Source organism: Heterocephalus glaber, unplaced genomic scaffold (genome assembly GCF_053883595.1).
Source record: "Heterocephalus glaber isolate CG9 unplaced genomic scaffold, H.glaber_assembly_v1.0 deba00001451, whole genome shotgun sequence".
In the NCBI taxonomy this organism is placed as follows: Eukaryota; Metazoa; Chordata; class Mammalia; order Rodentia; family Bathyergidae; genus Heterocephalus; species Heterocephalus glaber.
Genome location: NW_028258301.1, coordinates 3,636,139 through 3,652,352, shown reverse-complemented (window position 1 = coordinate 3,652,352; position 16,214 = coordinate 3,636,139). Strand labels below are relative to the sequence as shown.

The following is a 16,214-nucleotide window of genomic DNA, read 5'->3' as shown; positions in this document are numbered from 1 at the left end:
TCCACAGCATACTGAATCTCCCCAATTCGAACAGTTATCACATTTTACTGGAGTACATAGTTAATGTTTACTCTAATAGGCTGTAAGCTATGAGAAGAATAAACATATCTCTCTCGATCACTAATATATTTAATGCCTTTCATAAGTACATGTTCATTGTAAACATTTACTACTCAGTAAACATTTACTGATAGGTAAAAAGAAATGAAAGACTGCAGAATACAGAGAAAAGAAATAATGGGCATACAATCAGTACTGGGAAAATCAAGGGAAAGAAAAGGTCAGGGAATTCTTTTAATGAAGAAGATACTTGAGACTTTAAAAATATTTACACATGCATTTTACACTTGTTTCACACTTTACAGATCTCCCTAATGGTTCTTAGCACAAGGTCTTGTACTTATTTATGTTTACATTTCATTTAAATAGCTTAAAAATAAAATCTTCAAATATATAATACAGATCAGATTCATATTTATCACCCCACATCTGGCACACAGTTGATACTCAATAAAATATATGAAAAGGAAGTCACATTTAAGATTTAGTCTAGTCTTGATAAACTATAATGGAAAAGACAATCAGAAAAATTAACACTTAACTTTAACCCGAATGTCACTCAGGCAGCACATTTGCTTACACACTGATTATCCTGAGCGTTGCTCTGGCAGGTGTCATTTCAACCAGTTCACTCTTTTTTGCATGAGATAGGCTTGTAATCTGTTTATTTGTTTTATAGCCACTATTTTTTGCAGACTTTTTTTATTAAGAACATAGTATTTGACTTTGATGTTTGTTTCTAGTAAAATCTAATAATAAGTTCTGGTTATTTTCTTTTATTTTCTTTTACTAATTTGTGTTTATTTCACTTGTGGAAAATAACCTATAATTTTGTGCTACAATCTATAAAAACTCTTTTCATAAGTATAATTTTATACTTCTCCAAAACTCAGTGATATTCTTTTACAGTACAAAATGGACACGTTTGTGACACTGAAACTGAATAGAAAGGAAATGCCAAAGGATCTGCAAAAGAAAAAACTAAAAAAGGAAGAAACATTAGCATATCAGAGAGGAAAAGTCTGTGTTATGAAATAGAAAGACAAAAAAGATGTCTGTTTATTGTCAACTACTCATAACACAGAAATGATAGAAATTGAAAGAACAAAACTAAAAAACTTCCAATAGTGGTCAATGATTATAATAATTCTACAGGTGATATTAACAGAGTTGGCCAATATCTAACAAGATATCCTGGCCTAATCACCCCGCTGCAGACAGGCAGGTCTGCCCACACCTCACCGAGGTCCCCAGTCACGCAGAACACACGCCGAATCAGCCCGCTGCAGACAGGCAGGTCTGTGCATGCCCTACCGAGGTCCTGAGTCGCACACAAGACACCGAATCACCCCACTGCAGACAGGCAGCCACCTGATTCCACAATACAAAGACGCAGAGGATGCCAGACCACCAGACCAAGGTACTGAGTCCCACTGTTCCCGGCCCAGAGGTAGGGGCTTCTGAGCCATCGTCCCACTGCTCCTGGTGCAGAGGAAGGAGCTTCCCAGTCACCATCCCTCCCGCTGCTCCCAGGCCAGAGGAAAGGGCTTTTGGGCCACCTTCTGTCCCGCTGCTCCTGGCCCAGAGGAAGGGGCTTCTGAGCCACCATCCCACTGCTCCTGCTCCAGAGGAAGGGGTTTCCCGGCCACCATCCCTCCGGCTGCTCCCAGCCCACAAGAAAGGGCTTTTGGGTCACCATCCCTACTGCTGCTCGTGGCCCCTGTCCCACCTCACCGAGCTCAGAGGAGGTAATCTGTGCAGGCACTAACAGCCCACTGCCCCAGTCAAAATGAGAAAACACGTAAAGAAGTCTCAAAACCAGACTTCCAGATCACCTACAGCAACCTCAAAGGGAAATGAGATGGAACACTCTGATACTCAACCACCTGGACCCACTGAACTGGCAACAAAAGGGGATCTGGAAACAATGAAATCAGAAATAATTTCTCAGATAACAGGAGAAATTGTGCTCCTAGTGCAACACATGATTAATAAATATAGAGAGGAGCTGAGGAACATGATGGATTCCCAACATAAGAAACAAATGGAATCCATAAAACAGATGCAAATACATTTCCAGGAGATGAAAAACTCCATTGAAAGTCTACACAGCACAATGAGCCAATGTGAGGAGAGAATTTCAGATATAGAAGATAAGATTGCAATGAGTGACCAGGAAAAGAAAAATTGCTTCAAAATTATAAGGGAACATGAGAAATCAATCCAGCAGCTGCTAGACGATGCAAAAAAGAATAACATAAGACTGATTGGGGTCAATGAAGAAACAGGAGAGAGTGGAGATGACATAAAAAACCTCTTCACAGAAATGATGGCAGAAAACTTCCCAAGCAGGGGAAAAGAGCTTGACATACAGATAAGTGAGGCATATAGGACTCCAAATAGCCTTGACCAAAACAAATCTACACATAGGCATATAATTGTTAAGATTCCAGAAACACAACAGAAGAACAAAGTGCTCCAAGCAGTCAGAGAAAAGAAACACATCACATACAAAGGAAAGCCCATGAGAATCACAGCAGACTTCTCAACACAAACCATCAAGGCAGGAAGAGCTTGGAGTGACATATTCCAAGCCCCAAAAGAAAACAGCCTCCAACCCAGAGTGATGTACCCTGCAAAACTATCTTTCAAAATGGATGGAGAAATAAGATACTTTCATGACAAAGAGCACCTTAGGAACTTCATGAATACCAAACCAGCACTACAAAGAATTTTACACAATAGCCTGGGAACAGACATTGAGGATCACAACCCCAGAAAGCAAAGCAGAATGAACCCATCTGGCATGACAAGAAATTAAATGGAAAGGGGGAGAACCCAATAAAAAGAAAAGTCATGGCAATGATAAGTCAATACGTTTCAGTTATAACCATCAATGTTAATGGTCTCAATCCACCAATCAAAAGAAATAGACTGGCAGAATGGGTCAAGAAGCAAAATCCAACAATATGCTGCATACAAGAAACACACTTAATTCAAAAGGAAACTCATAGATTGAAAGTTAAAGGGAGGAAAACAATACTGCATGTGACACGAACGCCCCAAAAAGCAGGAGTAGCTATCCTCTTGGCAGATCAAGTAGATTTCAAACCAACACTGATTAAGAGAGACAAAGAAGGACACTACATACTTGTAAAGGGAACAATCCAAGAGGAAGAGATGACAATCATAAATATCTATGCACCAAACACTAGTGCACCCAACTATATAAAACAAATACTAACAGACGTGAAAAGTCATATATGCACTAATACAATTGTAGTGGGGGACCTCAATACCCCACTGTCACAAATAGATAGATCAACTAGACTAAAAATAAGTAATGAAATACTAGAACTCAATTGAACTCTTGAACAAATGAACTTAACAGATGTTTACAGAGTCTTCCACCCCACAAAATCAGAATACACATTCTTCTCAGCTGCACATGGCTCATTCTCCAAAATAGACCACACACTCACACATAGAACATGTTTAAGTAAGTGCAAAGGAACTGAAGTTATCCCCTGTACATTATCAGACCATAGTGCGATGAAATTGGAGATCCATAGCAAAAGAAACTCAAAAAATTTCATAAACATGTGGAAATTGAACAACACACTTCTGAATAACCAATGGGTCACAGAGGAAATTAAAGAAGAAATCAGACAGTTCCTTCAATTAAATGACAATGACAATACAACATATTGGAATCTATGGGCAACAATGAAAGCAGTCTTACGAGGGAAATTCATAGCAGTGAATATGCATATTAGAAAAACAGAATGAGCCCAATTAATCAACCTGATGCTGAACCTCAAGCTTCTAGAAAAAGAAGAGCAAGACAACCCCAAAGCTCATACAAGGGAGGAAATTATAAAGATCAGAGGAGAAATCAATGCAATGGAGACTAAGAGAATGATAGAAAAAAAATCAATGAAGCCAAGAGTTGGTTCTTCGAAAGAGTCAACAAAATTGACAAACCTTTAGCCAACTTTGTCAGAAAAAGGAAAGAAAAGGCCCAAATCCATGCAATTAGGAATGAAAAGGCTGAAATTACAACAGACCCAGCAGAAATCCAGAGGATCATCAATACCTACTTTGAGAACTTATACCCCAATAAGATGGACAACACAGAAGAAATGGACAGATTCCTAGATACATATGAATTACCAAAGTTGAATGAAGAAGACCTAAAAATTCTTAACAACCCAATATCAACTAATGAAATTGAAAATATAATTAAAAACTTAACAACTAAGAAAGCCCAGGCCCTGATGGCTTCACTGCTGAATTCTACAAGACATTTAGAGAGGAACTACTGCCACTACTGTTTAAACTCTTCAATGAAATTGAAAGGGAAGCAATACTCCCAAATTCATTCCTGGAAGCAAGCATCACCTTGATCCCCAAAGCAGAGAAAGACCCAACGAAAAAGGGGAACTATAGGCCAATCTCGCTAATGAACATAGATGCAAAAGTCCTTAATAAGATACTGGCAAATAGAATGCAGAAGATCATCAAGAAGATCATACACTCTGATCAAGTGGGATTCATCCCAGGGATGCAGGGATGGTTCAACATACACAAATCAATCAATGTAATAAACTATATCAATAGAGCCAGGGACAAAAACCATATGATTATCTCCATAGACACAGAAAAAGCATTTGACAAAACCCAACATGCATTTATGATAAAAACCCTACAAAAAATTGGAATAGATGGTCTCTACCTCAAATTGATAGAAGCCATCTATGACAAACCAACAGCCAATAGCATACTAAATGGTCAAAAACTGAAATCCTTCACACTCAAATCAGGAACAAGACAAGGATGTCCACTATCACCACTCTTGTTCAATATAGTTCTGGAAATATTAGCCACAGCAATTAGACAAGAGAAAGAAATAAAAGGAATAAAGATAGGAAATGAAGAAGTCAAATTGTCATTATTTGCAGATGGCAAGATACTCTATATAGAAGACCCCAAGAACTCGACCAAAAGTCTTCTAGACTTAATAACCAAATTCAGTCAAGTAGCTGGTTACAAGGTCAACACACAAAAATCAATAGCTTTCCTCTACACGAATGACAGACTCACTGAGAGAGAAATTGGGCAAATAATTCCTTTCACAATAGCATACAAATACTGAAATACCTAGGAATCAACCTAATGAAAGAAATCAAAGACCTCTTCTCTGAAAACTATGGCACTCTGAAAAGAGAGATTGAAGATGATATCAGAAAATGGACAGACATCCCCTGCTCCAGGGTAGGAAGGATTAATATAGTGAAAATGGCCATACCTCCAAAACTGCTGTATAGATTTAATGCAATTCCAATTGAGATCCCAGCAGCACACTTCATAGACCTCGAGAAAACAATCCAAAAATTCATTTGGAGCAAGAAGAGACCCAGAATAGCAAAAGCAATTCTAGGGAACAGAGACATGGCAGGGGGTATCACAATCCCCAATCTGCAACTATACTACAAAGCTACTGTGATAAAAACAGCATGGTACTGGCAAAGAAACAGGCTTGAGGACCAGTGGAACAGATTAGAAGATTCAGAAACAACGCCAGACACACTCAGCCATCTCATCTTCGATAAAGGAGCCAAACACCCTCACTGGAGGAAAGATAGCCTCTTTAATAAATGATGCTGGAAAAATTGGGCTGCAACTTGCCAAAGATTGAAACTAGACCTATATCTCTCACCATGCACTAAACTAAAATCAAAATGGATTAAAGATCTAAATATTAAAATAGAAACTCTGAAGCAGTTGGAACACAGGTTGGGTAGAACCCTTGAAGTCCTCGGTGTAGGAGAAGATTTTATGAACAAAACCTCAGTTGCCTGTGAACTAGCACAATCAACAAATGGGATCTCTTCTTTTTACAAAGCTTCTGCACAGCAAGAGAAACCACCAGCAGTGTGATGAGACAACCCACAATGGGGGAAAAAATCTTCACCTGCTCTTCCTCAGACAAAGGTCTACTATCTCAAATCTACAAAGAACTTAAAAAGATCAGACCTCCCAAATTTAAAGACCCAATCCAAAAATGGGCATCTGAAATGAACAGACATTTCTCAGACAAAGAAGTAGAAATAGCAAATAAATATATGAAAAAATGCTCAACATCACTGGTCATTTGAGAGATGCAAATGAAAACAACGCTGAGATTCCACTTCACTCCAGAAAGAATGGCTGCTATCATGAAATCAACCAATAACCAATGCTGGCAGGGCTGTGGGGAAAGAGGAACCCTGCTCCACTGCTGGTGGGAGTGTAGACTGGTGCAACCACTGTGGAAATCAGTATGGAGATACCTCAAAGAACTAGGACTGGAAGTCCCATTTGACTGTGCTATTCCATAGCTGAGGATCTTCCCCAAAGAATTAAAAGAATCATACCACAGTGATATATGTGCACCCATGTTCATAGCAGTGCAGTTTGTAATAGCTAAAACTTGGAAACAGTCGAAATGCCCATCAACTGGAGAATGGATAAAGAAAATGTGGGGCTTTTTTATAAAATGGAGTACTACTCAGCCATAAAAAATGAGAAATTAGAGACATTTATAGGTAAGTGGATGTACATTGAGGCAATACTCTTAAGTGAAATAAATAGGACACACATGTGTAAATATCGAACAGTTTCTCTGGTATGAGAAACTGAAAGTGTAAATAAGGACTAAATGTATAATAGGTAATGTGAAATAGGAAGAAAAGGGGCAAAAGGGAAGGAAGTGGGAGGGGTAGGGGAAAGGATAGAAGGGAATGGGATTAATATGAGAAAATGGAAAAATAGGAACACAATCTTTGTAAATAGGGAGGACTGGAGGGGTTGAAGGGAGGGCTGGGCAAGGGTGAAAAATAAGAACCAAGAGAGAATATGTAAAGGTGCACATTTCCAATGATGAATGTCATTATATTGTATACCTAAAATGTATTAATAATTAGAATGAATAATTGATAATGCAAAACAGGAAGAAAAGGTCCAAAGGGGTAGGGGTATTGGGAGGGGCAGGGGAAAGTAAAGAAGGGAAAGGAAAAATGCTGAGAAATGAAAAAAATGGAAATAAAGTCTTTGTAAATAAGGAAGGGTGGAGGGTGTGAATGGAGGGCTAGGAATGGGGAAAAAATAAGAACCAAGATGCATTATATAAAGGTACAATTCTCAATGAGAAATGTAATTGTGTTGTATACCTACAATGTACCAATAAAAGAATTTAATACAAAAAAAAAGATATCCTGTAATCAAAAAGTGAGAAAAAATATTATTGTAAAATATATATGCACCTTCTGGTCCAAACAATATGGAACTTTTATTTGTTCAAAACAAGAGAGTTCAAAAAGTCATTTATAGTTTAGAATAGGTCTAATAGACCAAATAATTGAAAAATATGGGATAGCAAAATGTCAACTAGGACACCCATCACCGATGTCTTCACTATTATATTTAGTGGGCAGATATTTTATTGAAATAATATCATCCACAGAAAAAAAGGAAAAGCCAACATGACAGTGTAAAGTGTGTTGTTCAAAGAAAGGCAATAATGAAAAAAAATTTGAAAATAGACCAGATACTACTGTCCAGGTTGTGATATTTCATTGTGTATTAAATGTTTTAAGATATATCATACACTGAAAAATTTTTGAAGACATTTGATAAAATTGATATTTTTATATTTCCTCTTATCTTATAAAAATTAATGAGAAATATGCAATTTTTGGTCATTTTGAATTTAAATAATTGAACTAGTAAGTGGTTAATTCAGATCTACCATAGGCTATACAACAACATGCTTCTCCCTGATTCTTCAGGAAGACCCATTCTCCCACAATCCCTATGTATGGAATAGTGGAAGAACAATTATTATTTATGTAAATACTACTAGCCTCAATTTCTGAATAGATGCATATACAAATCTCAGTTGTCTTGTAATACCAGTTCCCAGCAGTGCCTAGCACATAACAAAACTTAGCCTTAGACACTGTGTTAGTCACTTTGAGTCACTGAAACAAAATATTTGACACCAAAACTAAAGGAAGAAAAATTTATTTAAATGGCTCATGGTTTCAGAAGATCCAAACCATGGCTGGTTGTCACAAAGGCAGAAACAGCAAGGCAGAAGTCCATAGCAGAAAAAAGCTGCTCACCCAAGGGCATCCAGGACTCAAAATGAGAAAGGAGGAACCATGGACAAGAATATATCCTTCCAGATCACACCACCAATGACTCACCTCCTTCAGTCAGGACCCACCTCCTACAACTACATTCAGTTATGAACTCAGCAATGGTTTAATCCAATGATGAGTATAGTGCTCATATGATCCAATCACCTCTTAAGAGCCCCACCTCTGATCACATGAGACTTTTGGAGGACATTTTATATCTAAACCATAATAAGCACTGTTAAGAAATATTAATGAGTTATGATTTCAGAAACATCATGCTGTAGAATCCTAACCACAGTCCTTAGTAAGTCTAATGTGTAAATAGAACTAAAACACACAGAAAACTTCTGAATTTTCTACTTTCCGCATTTGCTGCTAGGTATTTTGACTTTGATCTCCTTAAGACAGAATAGCCTTGAAGGTCCACAAGGACTTTCCTGTGGTGTCTCTTGTTTATTTCCTTTTGCAGCTAACTGATTACTAGGACTATGGTAAGACATGAAGCCCTGGGGATCAGTTATAGACCCAAGGAAAGACATAAAAAAGAATGATTTACCTTGAAGATCTGAAATCTTCCCAATTTGCTACAGATAAAATTCAGGTAATTTAGGCCTTTTGGGGGGGCAGCGGGAGTACCGGGGATTGAACACGGGGTCTTAATACTGAGCTACAGCCCCAGTACTTTTCATGTATTTTTTTGAGACAGGGTCTTGCTAAGTTGCCCAAGTTGTACTTCAAATTGTGATCCTCTTGCCTCAGCTTAATTTAGGACTTTTAATGTTTATCCTTGGGTAAGAGTTTTTCCATGACCTACTTGGTATTTCAAAGAAGGTATAGCTCTGAATAAGAAAAATATCATAAACATCTTTTGTTATAGAGGTTGTCTTGATACTGGGAAAAGTGGAATTAGGATGACACTGGAAAAGATATTCTAACATTGAGATCTAGAAGACAATTGTCAGGCTTGAGTTAGGCTATTGTCTAGAATCCTAAATTTTGACATTGTTTGGAACCAGTAAAATTTAATGTTCTGACAGTCAAACAGCCATGGCCATTTCTTTGCCTAACTCAGAAACATTTAGGCTAATGGCTACTAAGGGACAGGTTCTGATACAGGTAATTGACATAGGGAATAGAACAAAGTCCTAGGTAGAGAATACCAAAGAGGTACAAAGAGTTCTTGGAGTAAAACAATGGCAAGAAGAATACCAATTATGACCTATAGAGAGTCATTAAAATACTAAAATGAAAATTCCCTTGTCAGGCATTTTTATCTTGTATTCCAATATTTACCATAAGGAATAGTACATTAAGATGCTTAATAAATTTCTGTGAAGTGAACAAATATCTACACATGTGGCTTGAGAGAAAGGGACTATGAAGCAATGTGAGTAGCTTTGTATCCAAGGTCTAGAGATTGTAAAGTAAAAGATAGGAGATATTAGATAAAAATATCTTGATTTGATATGGTACCTTGTGCCTAACTGGCTTGACAAACTACAACAACCCCAGTTCCAAAACATTAGACTGTTTCAGACTATTAGAGAAGCTGAGAGTCTGCCAACATTGGATATGAGCACTAAGTTAATTCTAAGGTATTATAATACAAATCCAAGGACTCATTAATATTTCAACATCTTAAAAGTTTCCCTGACAAAGAGGACCTAACTGATAGTCTGTAAGGGAACAAAAAGAACAGAATGAAACAGTTATGGCTTGAAGGATTTTCAAAGCAGGAGAGAGAGAACAGAGACAGACAGAGACAGGGAGAGAGACAGAGAGAGAGAGCCAGACAGACAGACAGACAGAGACAAAGACAAAGACAGAGACAGAAACAGAGAGAAAGAGAATGAGGGAACTAACACTTTGGAAAAGAACTAACATTTTGGAAAAGGGGATTGTAATTATTATTGGTGTTTTTAAGATTACAACACCAACCATGGAAAAAATATGAAATGTTATTGTAAAGGGTCTTATGAACAAATCAAGAGCAATGTTCTTTTACTGGTTTTAAATACTTATCTATAATATGCCTACTAATAGAGACATGGGTTCTATTATTACCTACTTGCACTAGGTTAAGAGACTCAAAGCAAATGTCTATCGCTTGCTAGGGCCCATTGTCAGAAAAAGATTGAGAGAAGTTGCAGCAATTTAGTTGATTTGATGCAGCAAAGCAAAAAATATGCCTGGGAGATATTTTTACCTTTTAATAAACAGTTTTCATTACCATCATCAAATGCCTACACTTTTATAAACCTGAGCTTCTCAGTCTAACATTTATAGAAAATTGCCAAGTATCATTTATACATAAAAGTACAATTCAATATTTATGAATTGCTAGTTTTCTATAAATATAGACATTTGGAGACTATCTTCTCACTAGTCATTAAAATTTGATCAGGGATCAAAGCTAGAATAATATTAACAATTCTTTGCATTCATATAGTGTTTTACATAATTCTATTAATAATAGATGACATTTATTGAGCACTTAGGAAGTGCCAGGAACTTTATGTATAAATTCTCGTAATGAATTCAGCTCAGTTCAATAAGCATGAACTTAACACCTACTGTGTGACAGATGAATAATACTTGGTTTCTATCTTCAAAAAGTCTCATTTTTTGTTGTACTCAATAAGTATTGAATGAAAAAATGAATGAATGGATAGATTAATTGGTTGTAAAAGCAGTATGAGGTAATGTAAAAATCACAGGCTCCTCCTCTTACCTTGTCTGTGTTCTTAAGAAAGTACTTTACCTATCCTCAAGTTTTTCCTCTGGAATACTGTATAGTGATATTTAAATCTCCCTTGAAAAAGTGTATAAGTAGTAAGAGCAAAAGCAAAACGTTAAACGAAGAAGAAAGCCTCTTTAGTGGGGGACTTACCATTACTGTTACTATCATTATCACATCGTCATGCTTATTAAGCAATCCTACCCAACTCCCCTCCTCCTCACTACAGTGATGGGAAAAGAGAACTTTAACATCTATGCAGATACAATATTTATGCAAAAACACCACTAAAACCAAACAAAGCAAGATAAGTCTACTAAACTGTACTTCCAAATGTTCTTCTAGGCTACTATATATCATCTATGTATAGGCTAGAAAAAAAGAAAATACTAACTATAATTATGCTTACAAAATATGGTAATAAAAGGCAACAGGAAACAATTCACCAAATATCAAATTGTAACTTCCCACATAATAGAATGTTGGTCATTCCAAGTATAGGAGCATGGTACCAACATTCTCAAAGAACAGTATCTAGACCCCAGGCAATGACCATCCAAAGATACATTTTATTTGTATTTGTTCACTGACAGTGAGGCTGAGCCCCATTCATATAAAAGATAATCTTGAGCCCTGAGTCAAATTTTCTAACCAGAAAGGGATTCTATTCTGTGGGTCACTTACCATTTTGGTCTGCTGGTAGATTTCACCATAGGGGCCATCCCATCTCTATAAAGACTCTTGGTTTTACTGAAGTTAACAACGTTGAAAATAACCCTCTGAAAAAGAGCGAGAGAGGTTCATCAGAAGACTAAGCTATGTAAGTTTCCACTTTCTTACAATGTAGATAGGTGACCAATAGCATAGTAAGGGAAAATAGTGCTCATATAATTGATAAGTTTCAGTGCCAGGTAATCTTAGGAGTTTAGAGATTAGATTCTTGTAGTTCTAATTAGGATAACTGTCTTCAAATCTGTTAGCTTTGGCATCCTGGAACCTAGAACCTAGTCTGAATATCAATTCCAATTCTATCACTCTATAGGGTTCTGTGACCTTGTCAAGCTGCTAGACATCTCTATGTCTCAGCGTCCTGCTTTGATAAATAGGAATAATAACAGTACCTAGCTCATGCAGTTCTGAAGGGAATTAAATAAGTTAATATATGTACAGTGTTTGGAATCTCATTTGGTAATGGAGTATGTTATACAAGTCTTAGCTGTTATTATTTGTCCCCTCTCTTTCTCTGGACTGACTTCAAATCTGCACAGTAATGAACAATATGATCATTAAAGTACCAATAGTACTTTTGTTTAATAAAATGAAAGATAATAACAATGCAAAATTACAATTTAAAATTATCAAATTACTTCGGATTCCTTTGGCTAAATCTGTAAATGTATGTTCTCTTCTGCAACCCCTTGGCTATCCTCTGATATGGGTTAGGAGAACTGGACTTAATCCTAATCTCAACACGAATTTACACATCCATAGTGCTGGGGTAAATTTCTTTCCCTTTCTGGGTCTTACTCTTAAAATGGGGGAGTAGTATGTTCTAGATGTCTAAAACCTTTCCAGGAGAGTACTATATATAAAAAGATCAGAGTCTTTTAGTAAAATTTGTCATGAGAGGAGGAGAGATTGTGAAAGAAAGGAAATTGAGATTGAAAGATGCTGAAGACCACTGAAATAGTTCAAAGGAGAAGTGAAGACTTAAGTAAGTCAGCCATGGCTGAGGATTTAGCTCAGTGGTTCCACCGCCTGCCTCACAAGTGCAAGGTCCTGAGTTTCATCCCTGGTACCAAAAAACCAAGTCAGCCAGAACAGCTAAAGAAAGGGAACGACTTTAAGAGATTACCATAAATGTGTCTTTCAATGCAGAGGCAGTGAAATATACAAGAATCAAAACTCATTTATTTTGTTCAACAAAATCTATTGTGTCAAGTGAGAAATTTTACACACTTTTTAAAAAATCTTAAACATTCTCCTATAACTAGAAAAACACTGTATTAACAATTCCATTTTGCAGATGTGGAAACTGAGTGTCAAACTGCTATCTAACTGGCTCAATGTCATGAATTGATAAATGACAGAATTGATATTTCCACCCAAGAGATTAAAAGATGACATAGCCACAATTTTTACCCACGACTTGTTCACTAAGGTTCCAAAATTCCATAATTTTTACCCACCTCTATTTTCTTTCCTAAGTAAGGGCAAAATAACGAAATTTAATAGCAATTTTTTACTGTTCATATTTTTGTTTTGTTAAAAAGAGAAAAATCAAAATAATTTCATCTTGCCTTCTGTTTGGGATGATCATAAAATGCTCTGTTCATGGAATATACTCTTAGGAATAACTTATGTTTTCTTTTCTCTTCAGAGACCTAGCAATTGACCCCAACTCCAGGCATTTCAGTTTCAGACCTCCTTTCTGTCATTAAATTAAATCATCAAGAATGTCCAAGATTGTTCCATTATTAATAACCTAGGCCTGCTGGTTGTCAGTTCAATTACTTCTCCCAAGGTCTTGGCTACTGTCTGATTTAAGAAAATCAATATCAAGGGACAGATGGCCTTTGAACCTAACAGGATATAATCTTCCTTTCTTCTGAGAGTCCAGGTGTCAGATCCATTTACAGTAAACCTGCAGGCCATATTGTAGTTTATATATGTAAATTATTGATAGAGGAAGAACGCTAATAAAGCAATGAACTACATATGTGAAGCTGAAGTAAAGAGATGGCACATAAAGTAAAAATTTTATTGATTATTAACATTCTATTATGTGCTAAGAAAATTTCTCAGGTATTTTAAGTTGGCTTTATCATTTAGCTTCATTCACAAAGCTATTTATTTTATGCAAATTTTAGACAATGAGAAAATTGAAGCTAATAAAGGCTAACTGGCTTGTCCTCCCCAAATCCCGAAACTGTTAACTAGCACTTAAATCTTAGATGTCCTTACCACAAAGATCATGCTTGCTTTATAACATTATGGTATATCCAAAAAGTAACACCATCTCTTAATATCCTCTGTAGATATTTTTTTTGTTGCTGTTGTTCTAGCCATTTAACAAGGCAACATGCAGTGAGTATCAAAGGTATTTGGAAGTACACAGTGTAACAAATCCCATCTTGTCACATTTTACACTTAATCACTACTTATTTATTCAAAATGCATCACAAGAAACTACATCATAATAAAATCAATTATAGTAACAATTAATTTCTGAGCACTTTCTATGTACCAAATTCTGAGTTAAGCCCTTCATTCATTCCAGTATTTCATATTTTAGAAAATCCTGATTGTAGATTAGAATCACCTTGACAGCTTTTCAAAATTTATGAATGCTTGGGCCCCTACTCTAAAGAGTCTGATATCTGATGCATTAACTAATTTTCAGTATATACACACATACACTTTTTGAGGTAGAAACTGTTACTTCTTATTTATAGATGAAATAAGAGATATTGAGATTAAGGAAATTAAAATCATATAACAAATACATAGCAGAAGTAGATTTTGAACCAAATTGGGCAACTCAAAAAAATAAGATTATGGGATTTCTAACTAGATACACTTGGGATGGAAACCCAGTTCCCCACAAATAAAAAATTATTTGTACAAAATAATTCTTTTTGGACACTGATTGTTTACATCCAAAAACTGGGATGACAACAGTATCCTAATAAAGTTGTTATGAGACTCTGTGAGATTATATAAGTACATTACCTGCCATATTGCACCTACCTCAGAATAGGTACTAAATATTTACTGAGAGTATTCTCATCTCCAATAAAACTAGATTTAAATTTAAATATTAAGTCTATGATTCCTGCCTCAGCAAGAATCATATCCTTGACCAAAAGGATATGATGGTATCCTAGATCAAAGCTTTGTAAACAGTGATCTGTGGTACACTGATAGACCAAGAGTGAATTATATCCCCAACACAAGCCCGTGTAAGGGCTGGAGCATTGCCTATTCTGACCAAGAATCTGAGTGTGCTAATGCAGGACTGTAAGTTCCATTCCACGTGTCGGCCAAGGAGTGGTGGAATGGGTATAAAGGTATGGTGTGGAGCCTATCTGTAAAGCCAGCCATTGACCTTGATTTTCTCTTACCATCTGTCTATTATTTTGCCCAATGATGAGTACATTTCCCATTTGTTCTTGTCGAAGGTTTTCAAATTAATTTTATTGATACATTTTAGGTATACAATATAAGGACATTCATCATTGGAAATTTGGAACTTTACATAGTCTCTCTTGGTTCTTATTTTTTCTCCTTCCCCAGCCCTCCCTTCAACCCCTCCATCCCTCCCTATTTACAAAGACTTCGTTTCCATTTTTTCATTTTCTCATATTAATTCCATTCCTTTCTTTCCTTTCCCCTTCCCCTTTGCCCCTTTTCTTCCTATTTCACATTATCTATTATACCTTTTAGTCCTTATTTACACTTTTAGTTTCTCACACCAGAGAAACGATTTGGTATTTACCATGTGACCTACTTATTTCACTTAAGAGTATTGCCTCAATGTGCATCCATTTAGCTATAAATGTCTCTAATTTCTCATTTTTTATGGCTGAATAGTATTCCATTTTATTAAAAAACACATTTTCTTTTTTTAAAATTCTTTTATTGGTACCTTTTAGGTATACAATACGTTTACATTTATCATTGGGTGCTTGTACCTGTACATAATGTACCTTAGTTCTTATTTTTTCCCCATTACCTGTGCACCCTTCACCACCTCCACCATTCCCTGTTTACATAGATTTCATTTCCATTTAGTTTTCTTTTCTCATAATTTTTCCTTTCCCTTCTTCCCTTTCCCCTTCCCTTCCCACCACCCATACACCTTTGGACCTTTTCCTATTTCAAATTATCAATTATTCATTTTACCCATTTTAATCCTTATTTACACTTTCAGTTTCTTACACTAGAGAAACTATTCAGTATTTACATGAGTGTCCTATTTATTTCACTTAAGAGTATGGCCTCAATATGCATCCATTTAGCTATAAATGTCTCTACTTTCTCATGCTTTATGACTGAGTAGTACCCCATTTTATAAAAAAACTCCACATCTTCTTTATCCAGTTTTCAGCTGATGGGCACTTGGGCTGTTTCCAAGCTTTAGCTATTACAAACTGTGCTGCTATAAACATGGGTGCACATAGATCTCTGTGCTATGATTCTTTTAATTCTTTTGGGAAGATACCCAGTGGGGA

General features: G+C 36.2%; 1 protein-coding gene across 8 annotated transcripts in view; it reads right to left on the bottom strand.

Moving 5' to 3' along the window:
• Nucleotides 1-16,214, bottom strand: part of LOC101710436 (AGBL carboxypeptidase 4) — a 1,386,524-nt gene that overhangs the window by 751,020 nt on the left and 619,290 nt on the right. For all 8 annotated transcript variants that reach the window (XM_087214859.1, XM_021247946.2, XM_021247945.2 and 5 more), the window contains one exon: nucleotides 11,665-11,759. In XM_087214859.1, the coding sequence (XP_087070985.1) occupies nucleotides 11,665-11,759 (95 nt within the window). Of the gene's footprint in view, nucleotides 1-11,664; nucleotides 11,760-16,214 lie in introns of those variants that run through there.